The 25,041-nt window shown below is 39.2% G+C and overlaps 3 protein-coding genes across 6 annotated transcripts in view; 2 read left to right on the top strand and 1 right to left on the bottom strand.

Annotated features, from left to right (window-relative positions):
* Window positions 1-349: 349 nt before the first annotated feature.
* LOC115421202 (CCN family member 1-like) lies at window positions 350-6,696 on the top strand. The gene is made up of 6 exons (XM_030136978.1): window positions 350-524; window positions 1,330-1,543; window positions 2,567-2,814; window positions 3,350-3,479; window positions 3,659-3,840; window positions 5,084-6,696. Exons 1-6 carry the CDS (start codon window positions 474-476, stop codon window positions 5,387-5,389), a joined length of 1,131 nt encoding a protein of 376 aa, XP_029992838.1. The 5' UTR covers window positions 350-473; the 3' UTR covers window positions 5,390-6,696.
* A 78-nt stretch (window positions 6,697-6,774) lies between these two features.
* On the bottom strand, window positions 6,775-23,553 carry LOC115421189 (ATP-dependent RNA helicase DDX39A). Of its 3 annotated transcripts, none has more exons than XM_030136968.1 (10): window positions 23,539-23,553; window positions 10,939-11,146; window positions 10,696-10,823; window positions 9,821-10,097; window positions 9,426-9,544; window positions 8,132-8,263; window positions 7,864-7,973; window positions 7,523-7,667; window positions 7,157-7,304; window positions 6,775-6,910 (listed from the first exon to the last, which is right to left on the bottom strand). In XM_030136968.1, the coding sequence occupies exons 2-10, from the start codon at window positions 11,144-11,146 to the stop codon at window positions 6,894-6,896; spliced, it is 1,284 nt and encodes a 427-aa protein (XP_029992828.1). In that variant the 5' UTR covers window positions 23,539-23,553; the 3' UTR covers window positions 6,775-6,893. The 3 variants fall into 3 exon arrangements, with proteins under 3 accessions (XP_029992828.1, XP_029992809.1, XP_029992820.1); XM_030136949.1 differs by lacking the exon at window positions 23,539-23,553 and adding an exon at window positions 12,028-12,144; XM_030136960.1 differs by lacking the exon at window positions 23,539-23,553 and adding an exon at window positions 12,033-12,142 and having other exon boundaries at window positions 10,939-11,148.
* The window catches only part of evi5l (ecotropic viral integration site 5 like), a 36,420-nt gene continuing 25,635 nt past the window's right edge, over window positions 14,257-25,041 (top strand). For both annotated transcript variants that reach the window (XM_030136925.1, XM_030136917.1), the window contains exon 1: window positions 14,257-14,617. The gene's annotated coding sequence lies outside the window, so the exon portion shown is untranslated. The remainder of the gene's footprint in view (window positions 14,618-25,041) is intronic.

The following is a 25,041-nucleotide window of genomic DNA, read 5'->3' as shown; positions in this document are numbered from 1 at the left end:
GCTGCCTGACTGTGCACCAACCAGCTGAATATATTTACTTAGTGTTAGGAGAGAGGAGGCCACAAAAGCAGGAATGTGCATGAGTGTGACTTCAGAGCCTGTTACATTTAAATGTTTAACCCATAAAATAAATACAGAGCGGACCTGCAATTTTTATGAATGGCTGCATTCATTCCAAAACACACCCACCAATCAGCGAAGTAACCCTGCGGTGAAGCCACGCCCATTACGGATGTCTGGTTGCGGTGTGCACGATGATTGGCTAGTTTTGGAGAAAGAGGGCGGGGCTTCCTAGAGTCTCACAGCTGATATAAAATAGGGTTTGGACGTAGAAACGCAAAGACTAAGGTCCAAAGAGAGACCCGAACTAAAGTTAGACTACTGGTTAAACCATTTCAGACTGACAATCTTTAAGTAGATTGTAGACAAAAGATTCTAAATACATTATTTTATCACGTTCCTATAAGTTTAGCATGACTTTCCTGATGTACCTGACTTTACTGACAACAGCCGTCATCGCACAGGTAAGATATATTTTTATGATTTAATACACACTGATCTGTTAGAAATAATGCAGCAGAAAATAAAATGTGATTAATCATTGACAATGACAAAGAGAGCTTATTTTCATTTGCTTTCTCTCCTAAAATCAGGTGATTCACTGATAGAATTACACCATTATGACATTATGACTTTATGCTAAACTGATTTCTTTAAGACGTAACAGTAGATGGAGGAAATAGAGTTCAGATGGGGTTGTCAGTCCCCTTTTTCAGAAGAGCTAATAAACAGAGTTGCTCTGATGTTGGCTGTCCTTCTGGTAATAAGCATGTCTACTCATGTCTGCTTTTTGAAGCAGTGACTCTCTGATTCCTAAAAACTGGAACAAGTTGGCTCTAGCGCAGGGCAATGACTCAAATCACGAGCCAGCAGGGGACTGGGTACAAACCTCTTAGCTGTCTAGACACTCGAGGATGACTGGCCAGCAATAATTTGATGTGCAATGTAGAAACCCTCATTGCTTTGTCTGTGGAAGGACTCAAAACCAGTCACAATGAAGCCTGAGAAGTTTAAGAGATAATAAAGAATAATAGGGACTCTAACATAAGACACTAGAGTTTTGTTCCCTTAGCTTTGATGTTGAAAGAAAAGCTGAAACTGGTCCACTGGGAAGCCCTGCTGATGACTTTAGCACCCTAGTTGCCACAAAGTTACAATTGAATTTTCCAGTCATGCAATCTGTGTCACTGTTTTCCCTTGTTATTTCTAGAGTAGATTCAGGATCCAGACGCTGAACCTCCTTCTCCACTCCGTCTTTCTTCTCTCCAGGTGACTGCTGGCTGCCCGGCAGTATGTGAATGCCCTGAGGAGCCCCTGGTTTGCCCTGCAGGCGTAAGCGCCGTGCCAGACGGATGTGGCTGCTGTAAGGTGTGTGCTGCTCAGCTGAACCAGGACTGCAGCTCCATGAGGCCCTGTGACCACCACAAAGGGCTGGAGTGTAATTACGGCAACGATGTGACCATGGCCTGGGGCATCTGTCGAGGTGAGAAGGGAGGAGGTGGGGGGGGGGGGTGTAGGCAGGGATTTTCACATAGAAGAAAAAGCATATGCCGTTGTTGGAGCATGATAAGCAGAAGAGGAATTAAAAGACACCACCTTCCCACATCCCTACTGAAGATTTCACCTAAATTACCTGTAATTTATAAGCTGAATGTGATTTCTAGTAAAGCTAAATCTTGAGCAACAATATGATGCAGGGTACAAACATTTGACACCAGTTTATCCTCATTTATAGAAATTCAGAGGTAAACACATGTCAGGAAAATAAGAGGGAGTAATTTAATAAGTAATAGTTGTTTTATGACAGCAAGCAGGGGGTTGCAGAGATAAAAATACACTTCCATCTGTACCGTACCACTGCTGCCTGCCCCACAAACTATGAATAGCTGGTTCATCCATGCTTTGGAGACAAGGAGTCTGATATTTCCTGTCCCCTTATTTCCCCTGACCTTTCAATCTTGGTGCTACTGTGTGTCATTTTATGCACTGTTGTCATATGAAGTTACTGTGTGTATTCTGGGTAAAGTGAGGGGAAAATTTCAGCTGTTGAAACAAGTGAATGTAGGGAATTCTTCTTACACATACTTGCTGTAATCAGAGACTCAATCACTGGTTCTCTTGGACTTTAAAGCATGTATGTTGTGTACATCTATCCATCTGGGAGTTGTGCTTATGGATCATAGTAGCCAGTTCATGTACAGACCTGGAAAAAATGAGGAGAGTACTCCAAGTCTGGTTTATGGAAAACTTCTGGATTTTAATCAAGTGGAAGATGAATAATCACAAGCAATCAAACAAGGTGGAGCTGTTGGAATTTTTGCACCAGGAGTGGTGTAAAGTAGCTAACAGCAATGTGAAGGACTGGTGCCAAGATGCATGAAATGTGTGGCTGAACAACAACAAATCCTTCATTTTACATAACATACCTATAAATAATAAAACCACAGCTGTATGTGACAAATCCACCATCTGACTCAGATGATGACTGCTTTCTTGTTCTTTTCAGCAAAATCTGAGGGGCGGACATGTGAGTACAATGGCAGGATCTATCAAAATGGTGAGAATTTCCGCGCCGGCTGTAAACACCAGTGTACCTGCATTGATGGCGCCGTTGGCTGCGCTGCTCTCTGCAACAACAAGCTGCCACCGGCCTCACCATCCTGCCCGTACCCCCGGCTCATCAGGATACCTGGGCAGTGCTGCTTCAGTGTCGACTGCCATAAGGGCACCTGGCATCTCCCACCAGTGACTCAGGTTTGTTTCATCATGAAATGGTCTTTGTTGCACTTATCTTTTTAACTGGGATATGAAAAAATTAAGATGAACCTGTATATTATACAGTTTGTCATAATCCATGTAAATTTGCATTTATCTGCATTATTTTGAGGTTTTAATTTGATGTAAACATGATCTTATGGTGATTATTACTTCTATTACCAGAACAGAGGGACATTAGAAACACAAGTTTGACTTTGTCTTATTTGTAAAAGGCAAATGCAAATTACTGAACTCCAGCAATGAAACAAGAGCTCTTCCTAAACAAACTGGAAAACCTTTATAAATGTAATATACTGATACAAATGCTTAAATGCTTGGTTAAACTTCCCACTCTTCAAGCTAAAGAGGAGTGAAGTGTCTCACTTCGATCGATTTCTCCGAAGTTACTCCTTGACAATCAGGGCATCATGGTTGATAGCAGTGTGAAAATCACACAAAAGACACACAGCCACAGCACAAATAGGGCCACAATGAGCGGTTTTGTCTCATCTTATCTTATCTCCCATCACAGGTGCGTCCACCTAAACAACCACAGCCCAAACCTCCACACCAGACTGAAAATGAGCTGGTTCTTGTCAATGATCTGGGTGATGTTAAGACCAGCGGCTGGGAAAGAGAACAAGGCTACCAGCACCTGCCAGGTAAGACAAATACAGGTTCGGTCATATTTTTCCTGACCCCCTTTACTGTTTTCCCCACTTCGTTCTGGGGTTTTATGGTGGATATTATTAAAACACCTTTATGCCAGCAGATATGAAATCACCTGCTCGGGTCAAATCTGTACCACAGAGTTCTCATTTCTCCCTCTGTTGGTTTTCAGTGTGGAACCATCTGAAGGAGAAGAAGTGTCCGCTCCAAACCACCGACTGGTCCCAGTGCTCCCGGAGCTGTGGGATGGGCATTTCTTCACGCATCACCAACAGGAACCCCGAGTGCAAACTGGAAAAAGAGACCAGAATCTGCACCGTGCGTCCCTGCCACGGCCTGACAATCCCAGCTAAGGTGAAGTAGACTGAACTCAAAAAAATAGACCAAGGTAGACAGAGAGCACAGGTCAAATATCTAAATGTTATGGGCTAAATAACATCTTATCGCAGCAACAAAGAAAAACTTTACCAGCTTGTCATAAAGCTTATCAACAGTCTGTTATCTGCATGTCTAACTACACAAAGGAAAACATATCAAACAACTACCTGCTCATGTTATACAGTACTTTTGTGTTTCTCTGTTTTTACCAGTCATCAGAGTTTGAAAATGTCAAATCTATGCTACAAAGAATAAAAATGAGATGTTCCAGTGCTGAGTAAATATACTCTTAGCACTAAGGCTGTCTTTATCCCTGAGCTTAAGAACAGAGATTATTTCAGTAGTCATTTCGGGAAGCTCTACATCCAGTGGGAACTGAGCAGTGCTGATTTACTCAGTGTTTTGGTGGCAGGCAGGCGCCTTTTTAAATATAGTCCCCCACCCCCGGCATTCCTGCTAAGCAACTGTCCATAGCTAGGCCCCGTCTGTGTACTCAAAGTCCAGGGAAGTGGTGTGTCTATATTAATCCTGGACACACACTAGGAGCCCTTTCTGTGCTCCATTGACTTAAAAGCTCTGCTGCCAAGAGTGATCATAGGTGTCAGTGCACTGTTTGTTTAAAGTACACTCAAACGTTAAATAAATGTTTAATTTTAAATTTAATCACCTAAATCTAAAAATAATCCCCTCTTGCTGTTTTGGCACAACAAGTTAAATCTGGTTCTCTTGATGTGAAACTAATGACTTTGACTGCAAAGCTGCTTAATTCTGCTGTTATGTAAAAAAAAAAACTGGGCTGATACAAGGGAAAGCTCATTAGACTTTTTGATGAATTAAAATCATATGACTTTTGCGATTGAAGCTGATTAGAAACAAACTGCATCACTTACTGTTGTACAAACAGGGTTAGGTGTTATATACAAACTCATATCTTATATGTACAGTATTGTATAAAAGTCCTCAGCCAACATTAGCTTTGCTGGTTTAATAGTTTGAATCAATAAAGTTCTACTATGCATTTCTTAGTCTCTGTATTAAGATCCAATGTGAATATATGTGAAGTATGTACAGCAGTAAAAACAAAGGTTTCAGGAAAAAAGAACTGCTTCTATAAACCACAGTGGTAGTATTTAGTGTGAACTCCCCTTTGTACTCATCTTTAACCCTTTTCATTTCAGAGTGTAACACCCATTCATTTACTTTTCTTGTCTACCCACAGAGAGGGAAGACATGTTCTCCAACCCAAAAAGCCCCTGAACCCCTCCGTCTGTCCTATGGAGAGTGTGTGAGCGTCCGCCTCTACAGGCCCAACTACTGCGGCGTGTGCACAGACAGACGGTGCTGTTCACCCCGACGAACACGCACTGTGCCTGTGACCTTCACCTGCCCGGACGGTGAGCGCTTCCAGAGGTCAGCCATGTTCATCCAGTCCTGTAAATGCAGTGACGACTGTGGCCACCTCAATGAAGTGGCCCTCCCTCCACAGCACTGGATGTACGGAGACACCCACAAATTCATAGACTAAGACTGAAGAGTGTTTTTATTTGTATTTTCTTTCTTGTGATGAGGTCAAGTTTCTTGATGAAGCAAGACATTTCATGACGAGAGGCCATTTTGATCATGTGGCTCAAACTGGGTGAAGAACACAGGCAGGAGGGGGGCTGCCTTGGTTTTATTCACAATCTTATGTTGTAATGTGTGACCGGAGTGGATTGTACACCAGCCTGCTCCTGCTCAAACCGACGTGGGACCTAAATTAGAGCCCTGAAGCACACGTGGACTTGAGGCTGACTCTGAGCTGGTTCCGGTGTGGGGGAATATTTTGAGACCCTCGGACCGACCTGAGAGGAGGAGCCCTTCAAGAGCAACAGAGCACTTTGTTCAGCACTGACACTTAGGAGTTATAACATTTAACAACAGTGCACAGTGATTTTAAACAGGATCATATCACTCACATATTGTTGTGGTAATGACGCAAAACCCCACAATGCCGTGACAACCAGTGGAAGACCTACTTTCGCAGCTTTGTGTCGTGAACCATGAAGTACAAAGCAGAAAGTAGACAGTGACTTTAATTCACACTGCATTAAATCATAACGACTTGTTATGAACTGAAGCACTGACTGCACCCACTCTGCTTTTTTCAGCACAGTGGGTGCTGACATGACAAGCCATCTGAAAATAAACTTACAGTAATTATGACACAGTTTCCTTGTAGCTCAGAGACCAATAAATGATAAGGAACATTATCTGGGACTGAAACAAGTGTTCAGCCAAGTCTGGACAGTTGTCAATTCTCTTTCTAAAGATTGAAGAACAGATTTTTTTTTTGTTTGTTTGATCACTGAATGCAGCTCAAATATCCTACATAGACCTGCATTTTACAGAATTTATTCTTGTATTCCCTAAACTTTTTTATGAACTCATATATAATTGACAAATTGACTTGCAGTCAGTCAGAAATTTTGTTGGTCTATCCATTTTATAAAACTGTCCGCCAAGCTCAAGTTTCATCTTAAGGTTTTATTTTAACTCAACTTGTCCAGTTTCAAATGATCCCCCTTGGCAGACAGTTCAAAGGGACCAACTGTGTGGGAAAAACAGTGGCTTTACGTCTTCAATCTGCGACGATGGCGCCCTCTGCTCGTGAGGAGAATTACAGTCAAAACTGTTGAGTAACTTTCTATACCTTTTTCTAAACATAAAAACATTGCATTTATGTCATATTGTGATGTACTAGTATGTTTAATGTGACACTGACTTTCCTAAACATGTTTAAAATTAAATTCAAAACCAATGAATAAGGTATAAAAAGTTTATTTCTTTAACCAAAACAAACAATATATCCATGGTTTTAACAAAACAATAAAACAAGTATCCCACAAAGACATGATAAAATAATTTTTTTTATCATTATCAACTTGCCAACACATACGGTGGGACTATGACTTAAAAGTAATGTTGAGGTCTTATTTGTCCGTCACCAAAATACAACACCAAGGGCAACGCAGTCATCATTGGAAACGCACTCATCTGGACTGTTCAACTGTAAAGACAAAGATGTGGCAATTTTAGATATACGTTAAGGAATAAATACAGGACATCAATGTATGTGTATAGCTGAAATCTTGTGTAATATATTGCTATTTCAAGTGCTCATATGTACAACAGTAACTAGAAATGTGCCCCTGACGATCTCTGTGTGGGCCTTAAGATCTTTGAACACTAATAATATCTGACTTTTATATACATACAAACCTCACTTTTACCAGTAAGAGATAAGAATACTTACTGTAGGAAGAGATATCAATCTCCTCTGGGAGCTCTGCTACATTGACCTCGAACCGGTCCTGGACTTCATTCAAGGTTTTGGCGTCAGTCTCATCTGACACAAAGGTGACAGCCAGGCCTTTGGTCCCAAACCTGCCAGCACGGGCCACCTGAAAGAAAAACAGCATTCACACACTGACACTCCTGGAAGGAGAACAGAAATACAATAGTGTTTCAAGGAAAAGATTTTAATGATTTCTTAATAAAGAAATCCAATCCACAACCATGACCTTTTACCAACTTTTTTTCCACAAGATGAAAGTGTTTTTATGTAAAAGTATCACCTCCGGAATGAATTCATGGAAAACTGTGTCATATGTGGACTCACTCTGTGAAGGTATGTGTCTGAATCCTCTGGCATGTCATAGTTGAAGACGATGTTGACTCGCTCGATGTCCATACCGCGACCAAAAAGGTTTGTTGCTACCAGGATGCGCCGCTGGAAGTCTTTAAACTGCTGGTACCGGGATAACCTAAAGAGGGCAAACAGCCCTTCAATAAATTAGAAATGGGAGAGGCGAAGCACAAACTCCAAGCTCTTAAATCTGTTTCATTTCACATGCCGCTGATTGGAAAGTCCTCATGTGCAGACAGAACATTTTTTACAACCATACCATAAATAGGGTAATGAGAGAGTAAAATGTAAACAGATAAACTGGGAGCACTAACCTCTCCTCCTGCGCCATGCCCCGGTGTATGGCAATGGCAGGGAAGTTCTGCTCCACCAGCAGCTGGGACAATGCCACACAGCGATGCACCGACTTCACAAAGATGACCACCTAACAGCAATCAACAACAGAAATAACTCTCTAGAAAGACAATTTTTAGCTTAAGAAATATCTGGAAAAGACATAGTATTTCAGGTTTTTTTTCATAACAGAATGTATACAACAAAAAGTATGTCTCGCACAGCTCTTACGGTTATCGCTAACTATACCTGGTTAAACTCGAGCACATCGAGCAGGTCAAAGAGCTTGCGGTTCTTCTCGCTGTCCTTCAGTTTGCAGTAATACTGCTGTAAGCCGTGGAGCGTCAACTTGGTCTCATCATCCACAAATACCTCCATGGGCTACACGGCAAAAAAGAGGAGTCTGTCATTATGTTTTGCAAACTACTTAATAAACATGCTTAAAATATCTAAAAATATGCATTCAAATGTGCTTTCTTTACACAAATCAGCATGGGTGAAAGTGACTAAAAACATGCAAATAAAGATTACCATGTGGTTACAAATATTAAAAGTAAGTAAGTAAGTAAGACCTCATTTCTCCATCCTCTCTACTCCAGTTTCTCCGAGTTTAATAAACAAATCACCTCCTTACAATTAAATTGTCTAAACATGAACATTCTTGACAGTGAGTTTGACTGAAGACTGTTCTCTCAGACAGCAGCAGAGCCAGGAGGAGGAACTGTCCTGGCTGAAAGAGAGATCTGCCGTAGAGGACCAGTTTATCCCTCTGATATGGCCACTTATGACACCAACAACCACAAATGGGCAAAGCATAGAGGGAGTTGATAATAACCACTGCCCCATTAAAGTATAATGTACATTAAAAACATATAAATACTTCTAAAAACAGAGAATAATATGCATATTCAGATTAAAAAGACACCTCATTATAGTGGTTTGCCTGTTTATTGAAACAGAACAATGCAGGTATAATCCTGCTTCGAGGAGAGACTTAAGAGAGAATGTCTGGGTTCCTGAATCAGACATATGACAAAACAATGCTAACATCTAGTGCAGCATTAACATACAACTTAGTAATACATGCATGTTGGTGTTGTGCTTAAACCAACAGCAGAAGGTGATATGATCCTCTGCTCAGAAGGTTATGAGCTCCTAGACTTCACTAACTCCCGAATTCAGACATTTTTTATCATAGCATCTTGGTCAACTCCCAACGGTTGGGTTACACTACATTTTCTTCGAAGACTTTTTTAAAAAAATCTTTCAGTGGGGAATTGCACAAAACAGAATCCCCCAGTCCTCTTTGCACATATACTGTTTTTGCTCCGTCTACATCCACTGCCAGCTGACAGTTGTTATAACAATGCTGCCAATTTCATGGTCACACCTTTTACACAAAATAGAGGTGGAACAAAGGCACAACATTCCTGCTTAAACACCTACGTAAAAGCAGCTTGAGGAAGGGATACCAATGTCAGCATCCCTTCTCTTGACAACCTTCCACACCCATGAGCATAGACTCATGCTGTTTTCTACTCACATCCTGCATGAACTTGCGGCAGACTGGGCGGATCTCCTTGCTTAGTGTTGCACTAAACATCATAACCTGTTTCTCATGGGGTGTCAGCCTGAAGATTTCCTGAACATCACTCCTCATGTCTGTGTGGAGAAAGAAAAGGGTACGTACAAAATAACATTCACTGAATTACATTTCTTCAACAACTTTAATTTTGCTTTTCATCTATGTGATCAGGTAAAAATATCTCAGTTATTTTTCCAATAAAAATTTTGATTACTTTATTTGCCAAGTGGGATTATTTTCAGATGAAACCCCTACAATAATGGAAATGTTCTTAAAAAAGTATGAAAGCAACCAGGTAAAGATCTAAAGTTACGCAATCACTGACTGCAAAGTCTTCTCTTCACATTACTCACCCAGCTGCTCCAGCATCTTATCACACTCATCAAGCACAAAGTGTTTGATGTTCTTCAGGCTCAGGCTCTTGTTGCGGATGAGGGCCAGGGTACGGCCTGGAGTTCCCACGACAATGTGAGGGCAATTCTTCTTCAGGACTTCCTCATCCTTCTTGATGGTGAGGCCTCCGAAGAACACGGACACCTTGACAGTGGGCATGTACTTGGAGAAGCGCTCGTACTCTTTGCTGATCTGGAAGGCCAGCTCTCGTGTGTGGCACATCACAAGGACGGACACCTGGCAAACAGGGAATCAAAAACATGCCTCCCCTTAGAATAAAAGTTTCAATAATGTTTTACTGTTAAATTTCGACAGATGTTACTAAACTTTCCAATAAATGTCACAATGATATGACATACAAATATACAAGAATATTGTTTAAATACTACTTAAAAGCGTTAATGCGTTACAGTAACTAACGGTAGAGGGCTAAAGACATGAGCAACTGTCAAGAGTAACTAAGAACATTTACTCAAATACTGTACAATTTATTATTTTTTTATTCATCAAAAGTATCATCCCTGAGTATCCATCTCGGAAGTACATTGTGCACTTTTTACGCTACTAATTTTATTATAAGTTCAGACATATGATTATATTATAATGCATTAATTTACATTAAGTTACCCAACAATATGCAGTACAATATTTGTCAGGCCATTATCAGTGACAACATAAAAGATACACAGAATAATTTAAAATATATATATTATTCTGAAATGAACCAATCTCCTGTTGATTTCTAGAAAACAATAGTTCAATGACCCCTCAGTTAAAATTTGAAAAAGATATAGGAACAAATCCATAAAACACAAATTCACAATGGCCAACTCACCTGTCCATCCACAGGCTCTATCTGCTGCAGAGTGGCAAGAACAAACACAGCTGTCTTTCCCATGCCAGACTTGGCCTGACAGAGGATGTCCATTCCCAAAATAGCTTGAGGAATACACTCATGTTGAACTGAAAGCGTATAAGCACAGGTGTTTTTTTTTTCCAGAAAATTAGTTGACTACATGTTAATATTATGATATTACACCATCAACATAAGAAATGCACAATAGAAAGTGTCCCTCACCTTCTGAGGGATGTTCAAAACCACAGTCAACAATGGAACGGAGCAGCTCTGGTTTGAGAAGAAAGTCTCTAAAGCCAGAGCTGTGGATGGACACATAAGACCCCTTCACCTCCTTCTTGCTGGCTGGGGTCGCACTCTCGGGGGCTCCCTGGGGCTCCTCATCCTCCTCATAGTCCAGAAGCTCATTATCAACGTCGTGCTCAGACATCTGTATGGAGAACAAGTTGGCTACATTAGAGCACGGCTTTATTTTGACCCCAGACTAACTGAAGTAAAACTAGTGGAATAAAATTGTAATAAAAGCTGCCATTTTTTATTCGAGTATCGAGTATTGATGATGGGAAAAAGATATATATTTTTTAATCGCTTTAGAAATCTGGTAATTCATCGTGTTTAAAATCAAATGTTAATTCACTGGAAAACGGTAAAACGGATAAAGACCATAAGCTAATTTAAGTTTTGGCAGCAGGATCTAACATTGAAGTAACATTAGTAGGCCGCAAGCGTGTTTCACTCATCGAAATTATTAACTTAGTATATCAGAAAAGTATTTGGACCTGTGTGGTTTCACTCTTTAACCCATGCAATACAAATGATCAAATTAAACAAATGTGCGCTATCTAAAAATATGAAGCGATCAGAGACTCTGTGTTATGTCGATGTCTACCAGCAGACACCGCACTCATAAACAATGGACGCCTCCTCCTTTGACTTCATTCAAACCGGTTAGCTAGCATTAGCAACTTAGCAGTTAGCTTGAGCAGGAATCATTAATTGGCTGCATTTTTCAACCTTCATGAACATTCAGCACCAAATAATCGTATACCAAGTGGTTAAGAATACGGTCTTTCAAGCTTACCCGAATGAACAAAATGAGAAATATCAATCAGACCACTTAATACACTCGATCGGTTAAATGAAGCTACAACAGACAGCTAGCTAACCTTTAGCTCCCACTCCAACTTTCAAACCTCAACTTTTGCACGGCAAAGTATTCAAACATTTTCTATCAGATTAAGACCGACTAATGCAGGTTTAGTTTACAGAAAAGTCTGTAATGTAAAACAATGAAAACTGCCGATAAATTACCTTGTTGTGATCTTTTCTATCCCGTCGATGTCAATGTGCTTGTGTGTCACTAACAAGCTAGCACGTACCCTCAGCACCGCTCAGTATAGTGACATGTATGAGTCACGTGTGCTGCCTTCATGTACACCCCAATCAACCAGTAATATAGGCGAAACAAACCAATTCCCGATTAAGGAACGGTTTAGTGGTGGGAAACAACCACTTAAGGGTATAGTTCTTTAGTTTTTTATGTAACGTTGTGAGTGACAGAACATTGGTATGTATTTTATTCACATAACCCTTTTGGATGAACGAAGGGTAACTGGTAGATATTAAATAGGTATACATTACTGTGATGCTGTAGATTACAGGAACATCAGAAATTGACAAAATTGCTAACTAATTAAACTATGGACTCCATAGTGTCATTACTAAAACTGATGACTGCCCTTACGGTAATTAAATCTAAAATGTATTTTCTCCCATATTTGTGGCAACTCTTGAATGCGTCATTCGCGCCTGACAACTGCGCCTGAAATAAAAACGTCTCAAAAAATATTTAGGATTTCAGTAAATAACTTATTTATGGCACTTATGGCACATGATATTTAGTTATGATATAGCTGCTGATGAAGCCTTTACCTTTGACATGAAATCTAACAACGTGTTTTAATACATGGACTAGATAATCTGTTCTCATTCATTCATGATAGCTGGTAAAAATAATAATATTATGGTCATGAGGCACATATATGCACATCACAACGTATTGTTCAAGATAATATCACTGAAATTGATACATTTTCAGAGAATCAAAAATGCTAAGAAAGTTTACTGTGATATTACGCATGTAGCAGCTGTATTCAGAGTAACCTCTAAAGGCTTGTGGTATACACTTTGTCCACTTGATGGCAATAAAACCTAGATATTTGTTGAGATGACAGATGGTGCTGAACTTCAGAGCCAGCTCATGTTTTTTATATGAAGATTTGATACAAAGGTTCAGAAATCCTTATGGCCTATTTTTTTTATAAAATGTAATATTACTCCTGTACGATATCCATGATATGTACATTGTGTGGAAAAACACTGGGTCAAACCAACATGTAGAGAAGATGAGTAAACACTTATCTTTATGAAATACTGCATGTACTACTCACTGATGTCAAGTTTGGTCATTTTCAGGTTCTATATGAAGATGATGACACAGTGACTTAACAATGTATCGGATCAATTATTCATGGGATTTTGCATACAATCATTTAGAAAATTTTTGAGGTTCATCTTCAAGTGATTCATGCTGCACATGGGACCACACAGAAAAACCTGAGTGGGCTCTTTTTTCTTTAGAGTAAAAACAATCCCTGCTTACCATGAAGCAATGACAGAGATAGTTACATATTTGTTAGTGTCCACTCAGTATCTTCCCAAAATGAAAAACACATTACATAGGTCTCCATCCTCAACCCTGGCATCACTGTCCTAACCTCTGAAAAGACAATATGTGACAGGATGTAAATATCTGCATTAACATGTACTATTCTTATTCCTCAATGATTCAATGAATGTGTGTGTGTGTGCTACTGTATATTATATCATGCATATTTTTACTCTAAATTGTTGACTTTCAGCTTTATCGCTCAATTCAAAACATTGGTTTGAATTTTTTTTTTTTTTTTTTTAATGTAATTACATGAAATAATTAGGCTATATTACATATTACATTTTGACTGAGTAATCATGCAGTGCAGTCTGGACCCTTCACAACACAACTCCAAAACTCCACGCAACAGCACTGGACTGAAGATTATATAAATCAGCTTTTTCTTTTCGCAGATTCTTTTAGATTCAGTTATTATTAATCACATTTGGATTTAAACCAGCTGTCATCTGCTAGAACTCACCTATCGCCCTCAAAAACAAAATATGTGAGGCGTGGGATATTAGTTGAAAATACTGTTTCAGTCCCGCACAAAGTGGAACATCTGCTCATCTTAGACATTTCTGTAACAAAATCACTCATTTAATTTCCATACACAAATCAACTGTAAATCCATTAAACCAGACAACGCTGTGACACCTGCAGAGCCCGCCTTCCCACAGAATAAAGCTATGAGTCGATTAGCTATTTATGTTGTCTTTCATAAGGCATCCCGCGATTCCTTCATCTCATTGGTTAGTGATGTGCCGATCATATCTTATCCTACAACGTGATTGGCTCGCCCCGCCCCGCGCTCAACAGACGGCAGAGAACGCCAGCCATTCTATGTTTTACTTGTAATGATTGATGCTGCCTGCTGTGTATACCTTATTCTGGCTACATCGCTCGGCTGCCATGATTATTTCGGTGAATTTGCCTTGAAATATTTTCCCAGTGTATTTCCGTTCACACACACGCGAGCCCCTCCGCGTGCATAGGCTCGCGACCAGCTGTGCGTCGCTGCCTCCGGTTGAACGGCGGCACGCACGAGGATGGCACTGCGTTGGACGGTCTCCTGAATCCGTCCTCGGTGGTCTATTAAGATTTTTAATTAGCCCATAACATATATTTGACATTTACACCTCGGAGCAACGATGAAGCCTCAGTTATGATCGTTAAAAAGCGATTCAGGTAAGAATTGTTGTGGTTATTTGTTTATTTGCTGTGTTTATTTCTATATAGGGATATCAGTGTTCTCTAGAGGAGCTTAGTGGCCGGTTAGGAAGCCCATTACTTTCTACATATTGAACCTGGTAAACGAAAGCAGGCCCACTAGCCTACTTAGGTGTTTCTGCTCTGTCAACCGAGTCTCCGTTTATCTCATTCCAGTGTACAGCATGCCGACGGAGGGAGACACGGCCCTTTCATTACCCAATAAACCCTATTTATTGCTAAGGAATAGCATGCTGCTCCGTGTCAAGTCCATATTATGTTTTCTCAGCGTCCCGTCCTCATTTTATGTCGTTACACAATCGCGTCGCTGTGGAAAGCAGCGATATTTGACGCCGCAGAAAAATGGGGATGATGTGTCATTTTGGCCACAGATGTTGATCCAAACGAGCCAAGAGCTGACTGCAGAGCATTCAGGCCTGTTGTTTCCTCCTATGAGCAGCAGCAGCAGCAGCAGCAGGAGCAGGCCGGTCTGATACCTAAACATTAGTCAATAGGTTTACAGCAGTGGAGTGAAGCAGTGATACTTCTGTCTTTAGCAACATGGATGGTTGTGTCTTCTATCACCCACCTGTGAATGTACACGTCCAGATGTGTCCTGTTGATTCCTGCCCACTTATTTTACAATTTAAATTGATGGTTTCCACTGTTGTCTGGGGATAAAAACCTATAATATTCCTTTAAATTTGCTTGAATAGACAGGGCTGAAAACCACCCAGATAGCAAAATCATTATGGCTTAAATCTGGCTCCAAAACTGGCATGCCATTTTGGTAAAGTTCTGGGCGGATGTATGGGCCCTAAATGGCCCCAAAATAGGCAAACCAAAATCAAACCAGAAGGAAGCCAAAATTCCCCCAAAACTAATTGTGGACCTCCAAAATATAGCCATAATTGTCCCAGAAAACCCCAAATCCCCTTAATCCAGCCAAAAAGTAGCCAAAACTGACCCATAGAGAGGCCAAAAGGAGGCCAAAATTTGTGCTGGTCATGTTTTTAAAATGAAGTAGGGTTTTCTTCTGGGTTGAAAGTCCCGCTCTTTGCACAGTGTTTTGGCTGTACAGAAATATGCCAAAACACAACCAAAAAACATTCATATGTGGAATAAGATGTTGCCGCTCTTTAGTCAATCTTCTGGCTTGCCATAAACATGCCATACCATCCCAATACTTGATCCCGCTCTTTGCCCAGTCTTTTGGTTAACCAGACATATGCCATAACTCAGCCATATATTGCTGGTGCGTCCATATCTATTTTGGATAACCTTAATCATATCATAGTTAAGCCTAAAGGTTTTCATAATGCCAAAAGAAAGCCAAAAATGCCAAATGTATGCCATAATACTGTCAAAATATTTGCTTTCTGGGCAGTTAGTAAGTAAAATCACTCTATGATTTAAACATGTATCACTCAAGATGAATAAGAAGTAAGGCTATAGGCTAACATCTTTATTCAAGAGTATTTAAAGAAGTGTACCTTATTTTTTTTAGGAAACAGAAACTATAGGGTTTAATTCTCTTACTGTGTTGACTGTAATTATGTCTTAAACACCCCATGTGCCACTGAGTAAATGTGTTCATCGTATCTTTTAATGAAATACAGTGAGATTACACTCTTGTCCTTGTAATCCTCTCTCTGTGCAAAAGACATGTCACACATTTCACAGGTAAGGAAAGAACTATCTGATCTTCACATCCTGATGACCTTATTTTTAAGCGCCACAGCCTCAGAACTCTTCTTTATCTGATCACATGGACATGCACAGTCTTTTTCTCTCTCCCTAACCTTTTACTCTGCATTTCCTGCTGTCTCATTATTCGTCTTTGTGAGAGAGTGGTAAGCTAATAGGCCCCGGACAGACTCATCAGGGTAAACAGCCTCTGAGTTTTGTGTACAGTTGTGCATTTGTGTGCATCAGGGTTTGAATGTGAGCATGCATTTGTGTTTAGCCTCCAGCGAGAACAGGAGGAGGGGTATCATCTCACAGCTTTCTCCCTTTACTGTACAGTTTGTCTGCCTGCTGCTGTCCAGGATTATCTGTTTTAAAATGAAATGGGGATGTTACTGACAGGTAGAAAAACCAATGCCCGGGTTGTTGCAGGGATTGTGTATGCCACACACACAGAACAAGATCTGAGTTTGGTACCAAGCGCAAATATGATTGATGCTCTGCTTTTGTGTAAGATGATAAAGATGCTACAAGACAAGCTAACATCCTCTCCTCTAGTGGTTTAATCCTGTAAAAGAAAGATGAATAATCAAAGAAGAACATGATGACTTTTTAATAAACTGCAGATGTGTAGACAGTCTTTGTCGCACACAGCGCTATTATTACATGTTTTAATTGTGTGTTTTTCACCATAAAGCACTGTTATCTAATCACATTAGCTATTGCATCATGAGCTAAATAAGTCTTACATTGTTTTGTTTCTTATTTTAAATCCTTAGATGCTCTTTCTGCTTTAATGCCAGGTACAGGATGGCTGTAATAAAGCATTTTTGGCATGAATGAAAGCAGCGTTAATTGATGAGATTAATTTATTTACAAAGGTATTTTCCCATGTGGTGGTTGGTTGTTTGGTAGTGCAACACTTTATGAATGACTCAAGTGCTTATTCTCAAAGTAATAACTCTACTTTTAACTTTTTTGTTGTGCAACTAAAATCTGGCCCTGCAATCCTTCTCCTTTGCTGACACATGGAAATGGGGAGTAGCTTGATGACCTGGCTGCTGCGGTTCAAGCTCACTACAACTGCAGCTACTCCACAGCTCTTCTCTCTCTCTCTGGTGTATTGTTCTTGTACGCTGCGGATTTGTAACTGGATATGTGTTTCCCAGCAGATTTTACACTCACTGAATCATGAGGTCATTTTTCTGACTGCTGAATATTAGATTTATTTGCGCCATCATATTATATGTTTACAAAGGAGCCATTGTACTCTATAGATCACCTTTCCTTGTATTCATTGACCTGAATTAATAGTGATGTGACCGCTTCTCTCACCCATCATTGTGTTCTAATGGGAATCTTTTCAGAGAGATTATTGCAAAAGAGCAGCAACAAATATTGACAAATTTATAGCAATGCTTGTGGCATAATTTCCCTGTGATTTCTGAATCAATCCAACATGCACAAACACAGCACTTTTCTGTAGGAAGAAAAGGTCAGAGCATTTTTTCAGCACAGTAAAGGCATTGGTTATCTTTAAATTAAATATGAGAGAATGGTTTACTACAGGGTGAATCTGTTGGAGTATGATTAACGGCACAGACGTGATACAGAGTGTGTGACGGAGCTAGTGAGGAAACCTGTGCCTTCACGTCAGGCTGTTTAATGATTGTGCTTTGGAGTAAACAATATGGAGGCTAGAGCGTCAGCTTAAACAAGTTTGGCCTGAAATATCTGCAGATTTCCCTATTTTCAGTGAAGTCCTCTGACAAATATTGCACATAATAGAACATCTTGTACAACATAGAACCTGTGATCACATACCCAGATCATTTTTATTAGATTTTGAACATTTTGTCTTTTTCCTGAGGTTTTTGGTTAAGAAACACTGAAACAAGCTTGTAAAAAAAAAAAAAAAAAAAAAAAAACATAAAATGAATACAACAGACAACAGATGTTTATAATCAGAAGGTGGTTGAGCAGAAACTCTGTGCTGCTGGGAAAATCTGAAATTAAAACCTAATCTTATAAATGCAAGGGCCGAGTCATTGCTTTAGCATCACATTAAGCAGTGCCTGTGGTATCACATAGGTTTAGTTGATCCGTTGTCCTTCATTACACACTAGTGTAATCCAGTTTTGAGATTAAGTGATTATTCATGTTGGAGTCTGTTTTTATGTTTCTTTAATTATTAGATATTACATAATCTGATCAGTATTAGGGCTAATGCACTGATCATTCAGTGCTCCAAGAGAGAAAACCTGCACTTGAAAGTAATTGATGGGTTTTTGGAAATGACTATTTCTGGACAATTTCCTCTCACAATGGGACTCAGGGGAACAAAATAATCTGGAGAGGGACACTAACTAAATTTAGAGCAGGAAAGCTTTAGTCATATAAAGGGAATGTGGTCAGTAGATTTAGGGAACTCTGTCTGTTTGGAGAATATTCATCATCAGTGTCCCTTGAGTTAGCTTAAATGTGTCTCATCAACATCCATGTCACAGAGGTTTTTTATTAGATAAATCCCTGAAAAACATCTGCTGTGTTGTGAGAGTTTTTAGTTGAATCTAACTAATCTACACAATGCATTTTATACACAGACAGAATCTGAAAAACAGACTGTTAAACATTGGTGACACTGGTAAGGCTGACATTCTGCTTTGTAGGGAATTCCCAGTAGACATTAAAAATACAGTTGGTCAATACCAGTATATTGTCATATTGACTATACTGTAAAAGCCAGTTTCCATCATACACAGATTGATTTTGTTGTATATTTTTACACCATTGACCTTTTGCATTACATGTTAGACATATTTAGCCTGAGGACTGTCTCCTTGTTTTGGTTTTGCTGATATTAGGTGATGCTTTGATAAACAAAGAGGACAACTCTGAAGAGTTTACAATGGTGCACTTTGAGCAACATCAGGCCCAGCAGCAGTCACAAGGACAGGGGGTAGAGTAGATGAGTTGCATGGAAATGAACAGTCCACGTGTCAGTAGGCAAATATGAGATCATGAGTTGGAACAACAGTGAGGTTAGTAGCTATGGATGAAGAGGTAGTCTACATGGATGTCAGGGCTGGAAGACCCCGAGGGCAAGACTCATGCAGACAGACAGAAGGGGAGGGTCCAAAGAGAGGGGTGACACATTAGCAAGGCTGGGGTTTCTGTGAAAAGCAGTTGGTTGATCTTTTATTAAATGGTGGTCCGGTTTGTTTGTTTGTTTTTGATTGTTTGGGTTTTTTTTACTTTGTGCATTTAGTCTAGGATGGATTCTATTTTATGTATTCACTTGTTTTGTAGAATGGAGATATCAATGAGTGTCTTTATGTAGGTACTGTAAAGGGGCATTTGGTGGTTATTTATCCTTTTAATTTATTTATTTATTCGTGCCATAGGCCAGCTCAGTCTTTACACCAGCAAAGCCAGATGGGAATCACACATGTCTTTTTTAGCTTAGCGAAAAGGATTTAGAAATCAGATACTCTAGACTAAGGTTTGCACGAGTGAGGGACGTCACAGGGGAAACAATAGCGTTGACTGTTCAGTACTCCAGTAGAACTTTGAGACGACGCTTTCAGTACTATATCTGTATGCATGACATTGGTCAAGGAGACACAAAATTGTGAGTACATGGATTACACTAATCTCTCACTGGCTATGCTAACTGTTGGCCACAAACACACCTATTGAGAGCTCAAAGAATATAAACGCAGCTCATTATGAACATATCAGACTTTAAACAGTAACAATTCAAGTAGAAAACACACACTATTATTACCAACATTAGCACCAGCCCTGACTCTTGTAACTGCTCAGTGACACTATTTTCAGCCTTTTGTGACACACAGATCTGCCTCGTTTTGCTTTGTCATAGACCTTCACAATGTCCTTCCCTTAACTGCTGTGTGTGTGAGGGGATGGAGAGATAAAAAAAAAAAAAAATCCCACCTCTACCACTCTGCTGTAGTCCTGCGTGACTTGTACCTTTTACAGTGTGGTCTGACTCCAGTGACACTGCTAAATCACCCTCTGCAGAGCTAAAACCTCTAAATCTTGTTGTGCCGTCTCTTATAGGCTGATGTCAAAGATGATTATTTCAAATATATTTCTGTATCTCCAATGCAATTCACTCAGCGGCTATTTGTCTTTGTAAATACCATGCAAAAATACAGTTTCCTTTCCAATCATTTGCACTTCTTCTCTGAGCTTTGCACTTATGCATGGTCATTTGTGTTTGTAAAATTCAATGCGCAATGTATGGAATTTGTCTCTGCAGATGGCTAACCATAGAGCCGACATGCTAAGGAAATGTTAAGTGTAGTGCTGGGCGATAAAACGATAACGTTATATATCTTAATATAACTTTTCTTCGATAGAAATATGAGACAAGCTTGATACAATTGCAATAGAATTCATGTGTCCATATTTTGACAGAAACATCATAAGCCAATCATAATTAAGTAGTGCTGCACTGAACCAGTCACACTAGAGTCACAGCAAGTTAGACTGACGCACACAGAACAGGCATAAGAGCCAGCTGCTGTTTGTGTTCGCTTTTAAAACTTGAAAGCTTTTTCCTGCTGGTCAGACTTTTAGTTTAGTTTTAAATATATATACTTGTTTTATTGATCTGAAACAGTTGTATAATGTTCTTCAGCACATCTGTCATGTTCAACCTCTGACAGAAAATAAATCATATTTAAATCAAAAATAACCTTCTGATGTCTTCACAACTAACTTATGAGTAACGGAAAATTTAAGCTTGACAAAAATAGTGATTTGATTTATATCGTGATACATATCGAGATTGTCTAATATGAAAAAGATTATCAGGATGTGATTGTTTTCCATATTGCCCAGCCCTAGCGTAATCAATGAAATTTGTCTCCGCACATGGCTAGCCATAGAGCTGACATGCTTAGGGAACGTTAAACGTAAAATCAATACTTGCTTTCAGGTCAAGTAGCATCACCATCAACAATAACAATTCTGAGTGTTTGTTGTGATGGTAAAGCTGCAAGGAAGCGCAGAAATGTGCTCAGAGCTCATTGCTTTGATAAATGTAGTCTTGAATTGTTGCTGATGATTGTTGTGTGTAAATTTAAAACATGCATTTCTTTCCTATTCGACATAAATATTGAATGAAAAACCCTGAAATGACATTTCATACACATTTCTCCCATCTAAAGTAAATCTGCTGTACATTACAATGTTTTTTTCTTGTGTCTTGAGTTTTGAAACATCTCAGATAGGCCAGGGTAGTAAACATACTGTTTCCTGGTATTAATGTCTAGGTGTTACTGTATCGTGGAAATTCCTTTCTATAAATAACTTACTTTCATAGTTCAGTTCTACTTTAGTATGAAGAGGAATTCAGTTTTGTTTAACTAAGCCCCTTTTATCAATGTGATTGGTCCCATTGGCTTGTTAATGGCTCTTTTGATTGGTCTGGTTGCTGTTCATGAATGCAGTCCTTGTCCCTTCCTCATGCAATGTTTTCTGTGTTCAGACTGTTATTATGCCTCTCCTCTCCTTTGCTCTTCTCTCTGCTTCTTTACTGCAGGCAGTGTTTCTGCTCTCCTTGTTTCTGGTGTATGACTCCGTTGTGCAGGATGAAGAATGTTTCTCTCAACTTTGATTGTTGATTACAGAAGTCACATCAATTATTCACTTGATTGGGTGTGTTGTTATTCAAGGACAATTTAATCTGACATTTTTCAATCAATCTATGCGTCTGTTCAGTCATGTATTACTCCAACAATACTCTTACGCTAAATTTTTTTGTTTTAGTGTAATTAGATATGTCTCATTTACCACAGCAGTCTCAGTATTTCATAACTCTCCTGGTCTAATTAATTACAGAATTATTATTTGATTGTTTTTACTTTCTCAGTCTGGGCTTGTATTGAAGGTAGAGCTGTGCAATATGACAGAAGGCACTTTGTGATAAATAAGTGTATACTGTTCCATGCTATGCTCCATTCTTTATATCATAGTCCAAATATCACAGCAGTACTTTTAGTTGTTTGGGTGTGTTGTGCTTTCTCACACAAATGCAGGCAGGAAATTAACATAAAGGCAATACAGTTCAGTAAGAAAGTGAGGGAATATGAACAGAACAGGGTAAATGTGATCAGTGCATTATGGCTATTTTAAACCAATTCTTTCTCTCTCGTTTATACCTTTACTGTAATCTAAAATTACTTACGTGGTGGTAGACGGTTTTGGATAAATCATCCACTCCTTATACATTGATATGTTTCTTCTTTATGTATTAATATGAATATATATGTATGTTTTACTGAATGTACTGTAACTGAGTTTACAGCCTTCAACTGTAGGTGTGTGTGCAGGTGTTTGCCAGAGGCCATTTTGCACAGGATTTCCCCCCTTTTCACAAGACCTGCCATCCATAATGCAGATGAGGTAGATCCGTGGGGAGCAGACTATATTTTCCACCATTACAAAGAAGTAGCTCAGCCTGTGGTTGATTTTCTCTGACCAGTGGTGACCCCTTCTGACTCCCCTCGCAGACTGCTGCCGCAAACAGAAAGAAGCACAGTGTGTGTGTGTGTGTGTGTGTGTGTGTGTGTGTGTGTGTGTGTGTGTGTGTGTGTGTGTGTACAGTGTGTTTGGTAGCCTTTGTAATTGCACTGTGCAGCACAGCAGTCAAGCTCTGGGTTTGTTTTCCTCCAGCTTGTGTGACTTTTCCTCCCCATGCACTATATTTATCTGTCTGTTTTATGCATGCATTTGTCAAGATTAAAATGAAGAGCAAAGGCAAAGCATACAGTCTAACATCAGCAAGTAAAATACTGCACTTTTGATACAAATGTTTTTCTTGTACGCTTTTAATGTCTGGTGGCAACCAGTCAAACCTGAAACACAACATTTTGGTCCTACTTGTCAAAACAACCAAACAAAATCATAACCATGCAATCTTCCTGAAAGGTTTGCATGAATTTCCATTCTCTCTGAAGCTTTTTCCTTGTGGAATCACACATTACCGTTAAAACCTACCCTAAATGCATGGTTAATAGCCTGTAATTTTAATTTATTCAGACTCTGCAGTACACAGTCCCACCTAACCTATCTCTCTACACTCAGATATTCATCTAATTCATTTAAATAGATCTAATTAGACAAATCCTCTCACTTTTGGAGTGTTTTATTTCAATTCACATAATCTGCTCAAGAGGTGTTACCTTGTTTTAGTCTTTGGAAGACTATAAAGTGTGATGTTAATTAAATCAACAGAGTATTAGGTGGTCAGCTGTGTTGATTCACACTACTGACATTCATGAGTATCTATATGAAGCACAGCAGTTCACTCAGGTGTATACATCATTCATATGAGTTTCACACACACTCTAATCACACCATGTTGCTTCTTGTAAGACATTGCTAATTGTCTTTCTAAATGAAAAGAAACAACACTGCGATGAGAGTATGGTTTCAGTCACCGGCCATGAAATTGTGAGTAACTGTGAAGTCATCATGGTGACTAAGGGCCACTCCCTCCCAGCAGATACATGAGCCAATGTGTGGCAGGAATTATTGGCATTTTAATGCACTGATATGACTGTTTGTTGAGTCCATTTATCCCAGTGTGATATCTTATACTTTTGTTTCTCCCAGTGTTCACATAAATGCATTAACAGAAGATTACTACACTTGAGTACACTTCATTTATTCATATTTTGATTGCATTACACTTTGTAGGTGTAATGGTAAAGCATTACTTTGATATAACATCTGTGTAATATATACTGAAGTATTTAAATCAAATCAGCCAATAACTGTATAGCACCTAGACATTAATACCAGGAAACAGCATGTTTACTACACTGGGCTATCTGAGATGCTTCAAAAGCTAAAAACAAGACAAGAAAGAAAAACAGCTGGTTTAGCCTTTTTGGCTGCAAATAGAATGATTTTGTTGAACTGGAAAATTCACAAATCAAAGTGTTTCTCTATAGAAACATGGGTTTCTGGGTTATTAAATCTCTTAGGTATGGAGTGAATAACAGATATACTTAATGACACTAATTTTAAAACTGAAACCATTTGGAACCAAGTGAGGGGGTGCATATCACCATCACAAACTTTAAACTGAAAGGCTATAAATTCAGAGCAATTGGCAGTCTTCTCGGTTCTTTTTTTTCCTCAATCCTAATCCAGCTTTGTATAGGATATTTGGATTCCCTTTGATAATTTCAATAATTATTTAAATTGAGAGTACTTGCACTGTCCTTTTATGAGGTATTGCTGTGAAAGATATTAATGTTATGTCTTTGTCTGGTTTGTTGTTTTGGATGTTTGTTTTTGTCATGGTTTATTGCTAAAATTAATGAAATGTGAGGAAAAGAAATAAAATCGTGTTTATTGCACCAAGCAAATTATGTCCTAGAATATTTTTGTGTTGTGTTATTAAAACCTTAACCCTGTGACAAAATAACTTTTACATCTACATCATATGTTTGTCTGGCAAGAGGAAGACTGAAAAATGCCAACAAGTGTATGACTCCTGGCTGCTTTGGTTGACAGTTTTGAGTGAAATATTCTAGATAAAGATACAACAATTGCAAAACTATTGGCTGATACTGATATTAGAGTGACAGTTTAACCAACAGCCGAAAGTGATACTGATGTTACTTTCTGTTTTTTTAGTTTTGTTTGTTTTGTCTTGTTATTTATACCCACCTTAA

This window comes from Sphaeramia orbicularis, chromosome 1 (assembly GCF_902148855.1).
Source record: "Sphaeramia orbicularis chromosome 1, fSphaOr1.1, whole genome shotgun sequence".
Classification (NCBI taxonomy): domain Eukaryota; kingdom Metazoa; phylum Chordata; class Actinopteri; order Kurtiformes; family Apogonidae; genus Sphaeramia; species Sphaeramia orbicularis.
Note: the sequence above shows the minus strand (reverse complement) of the source record. Positions and strands in the feature narration are given on the sequence as shown.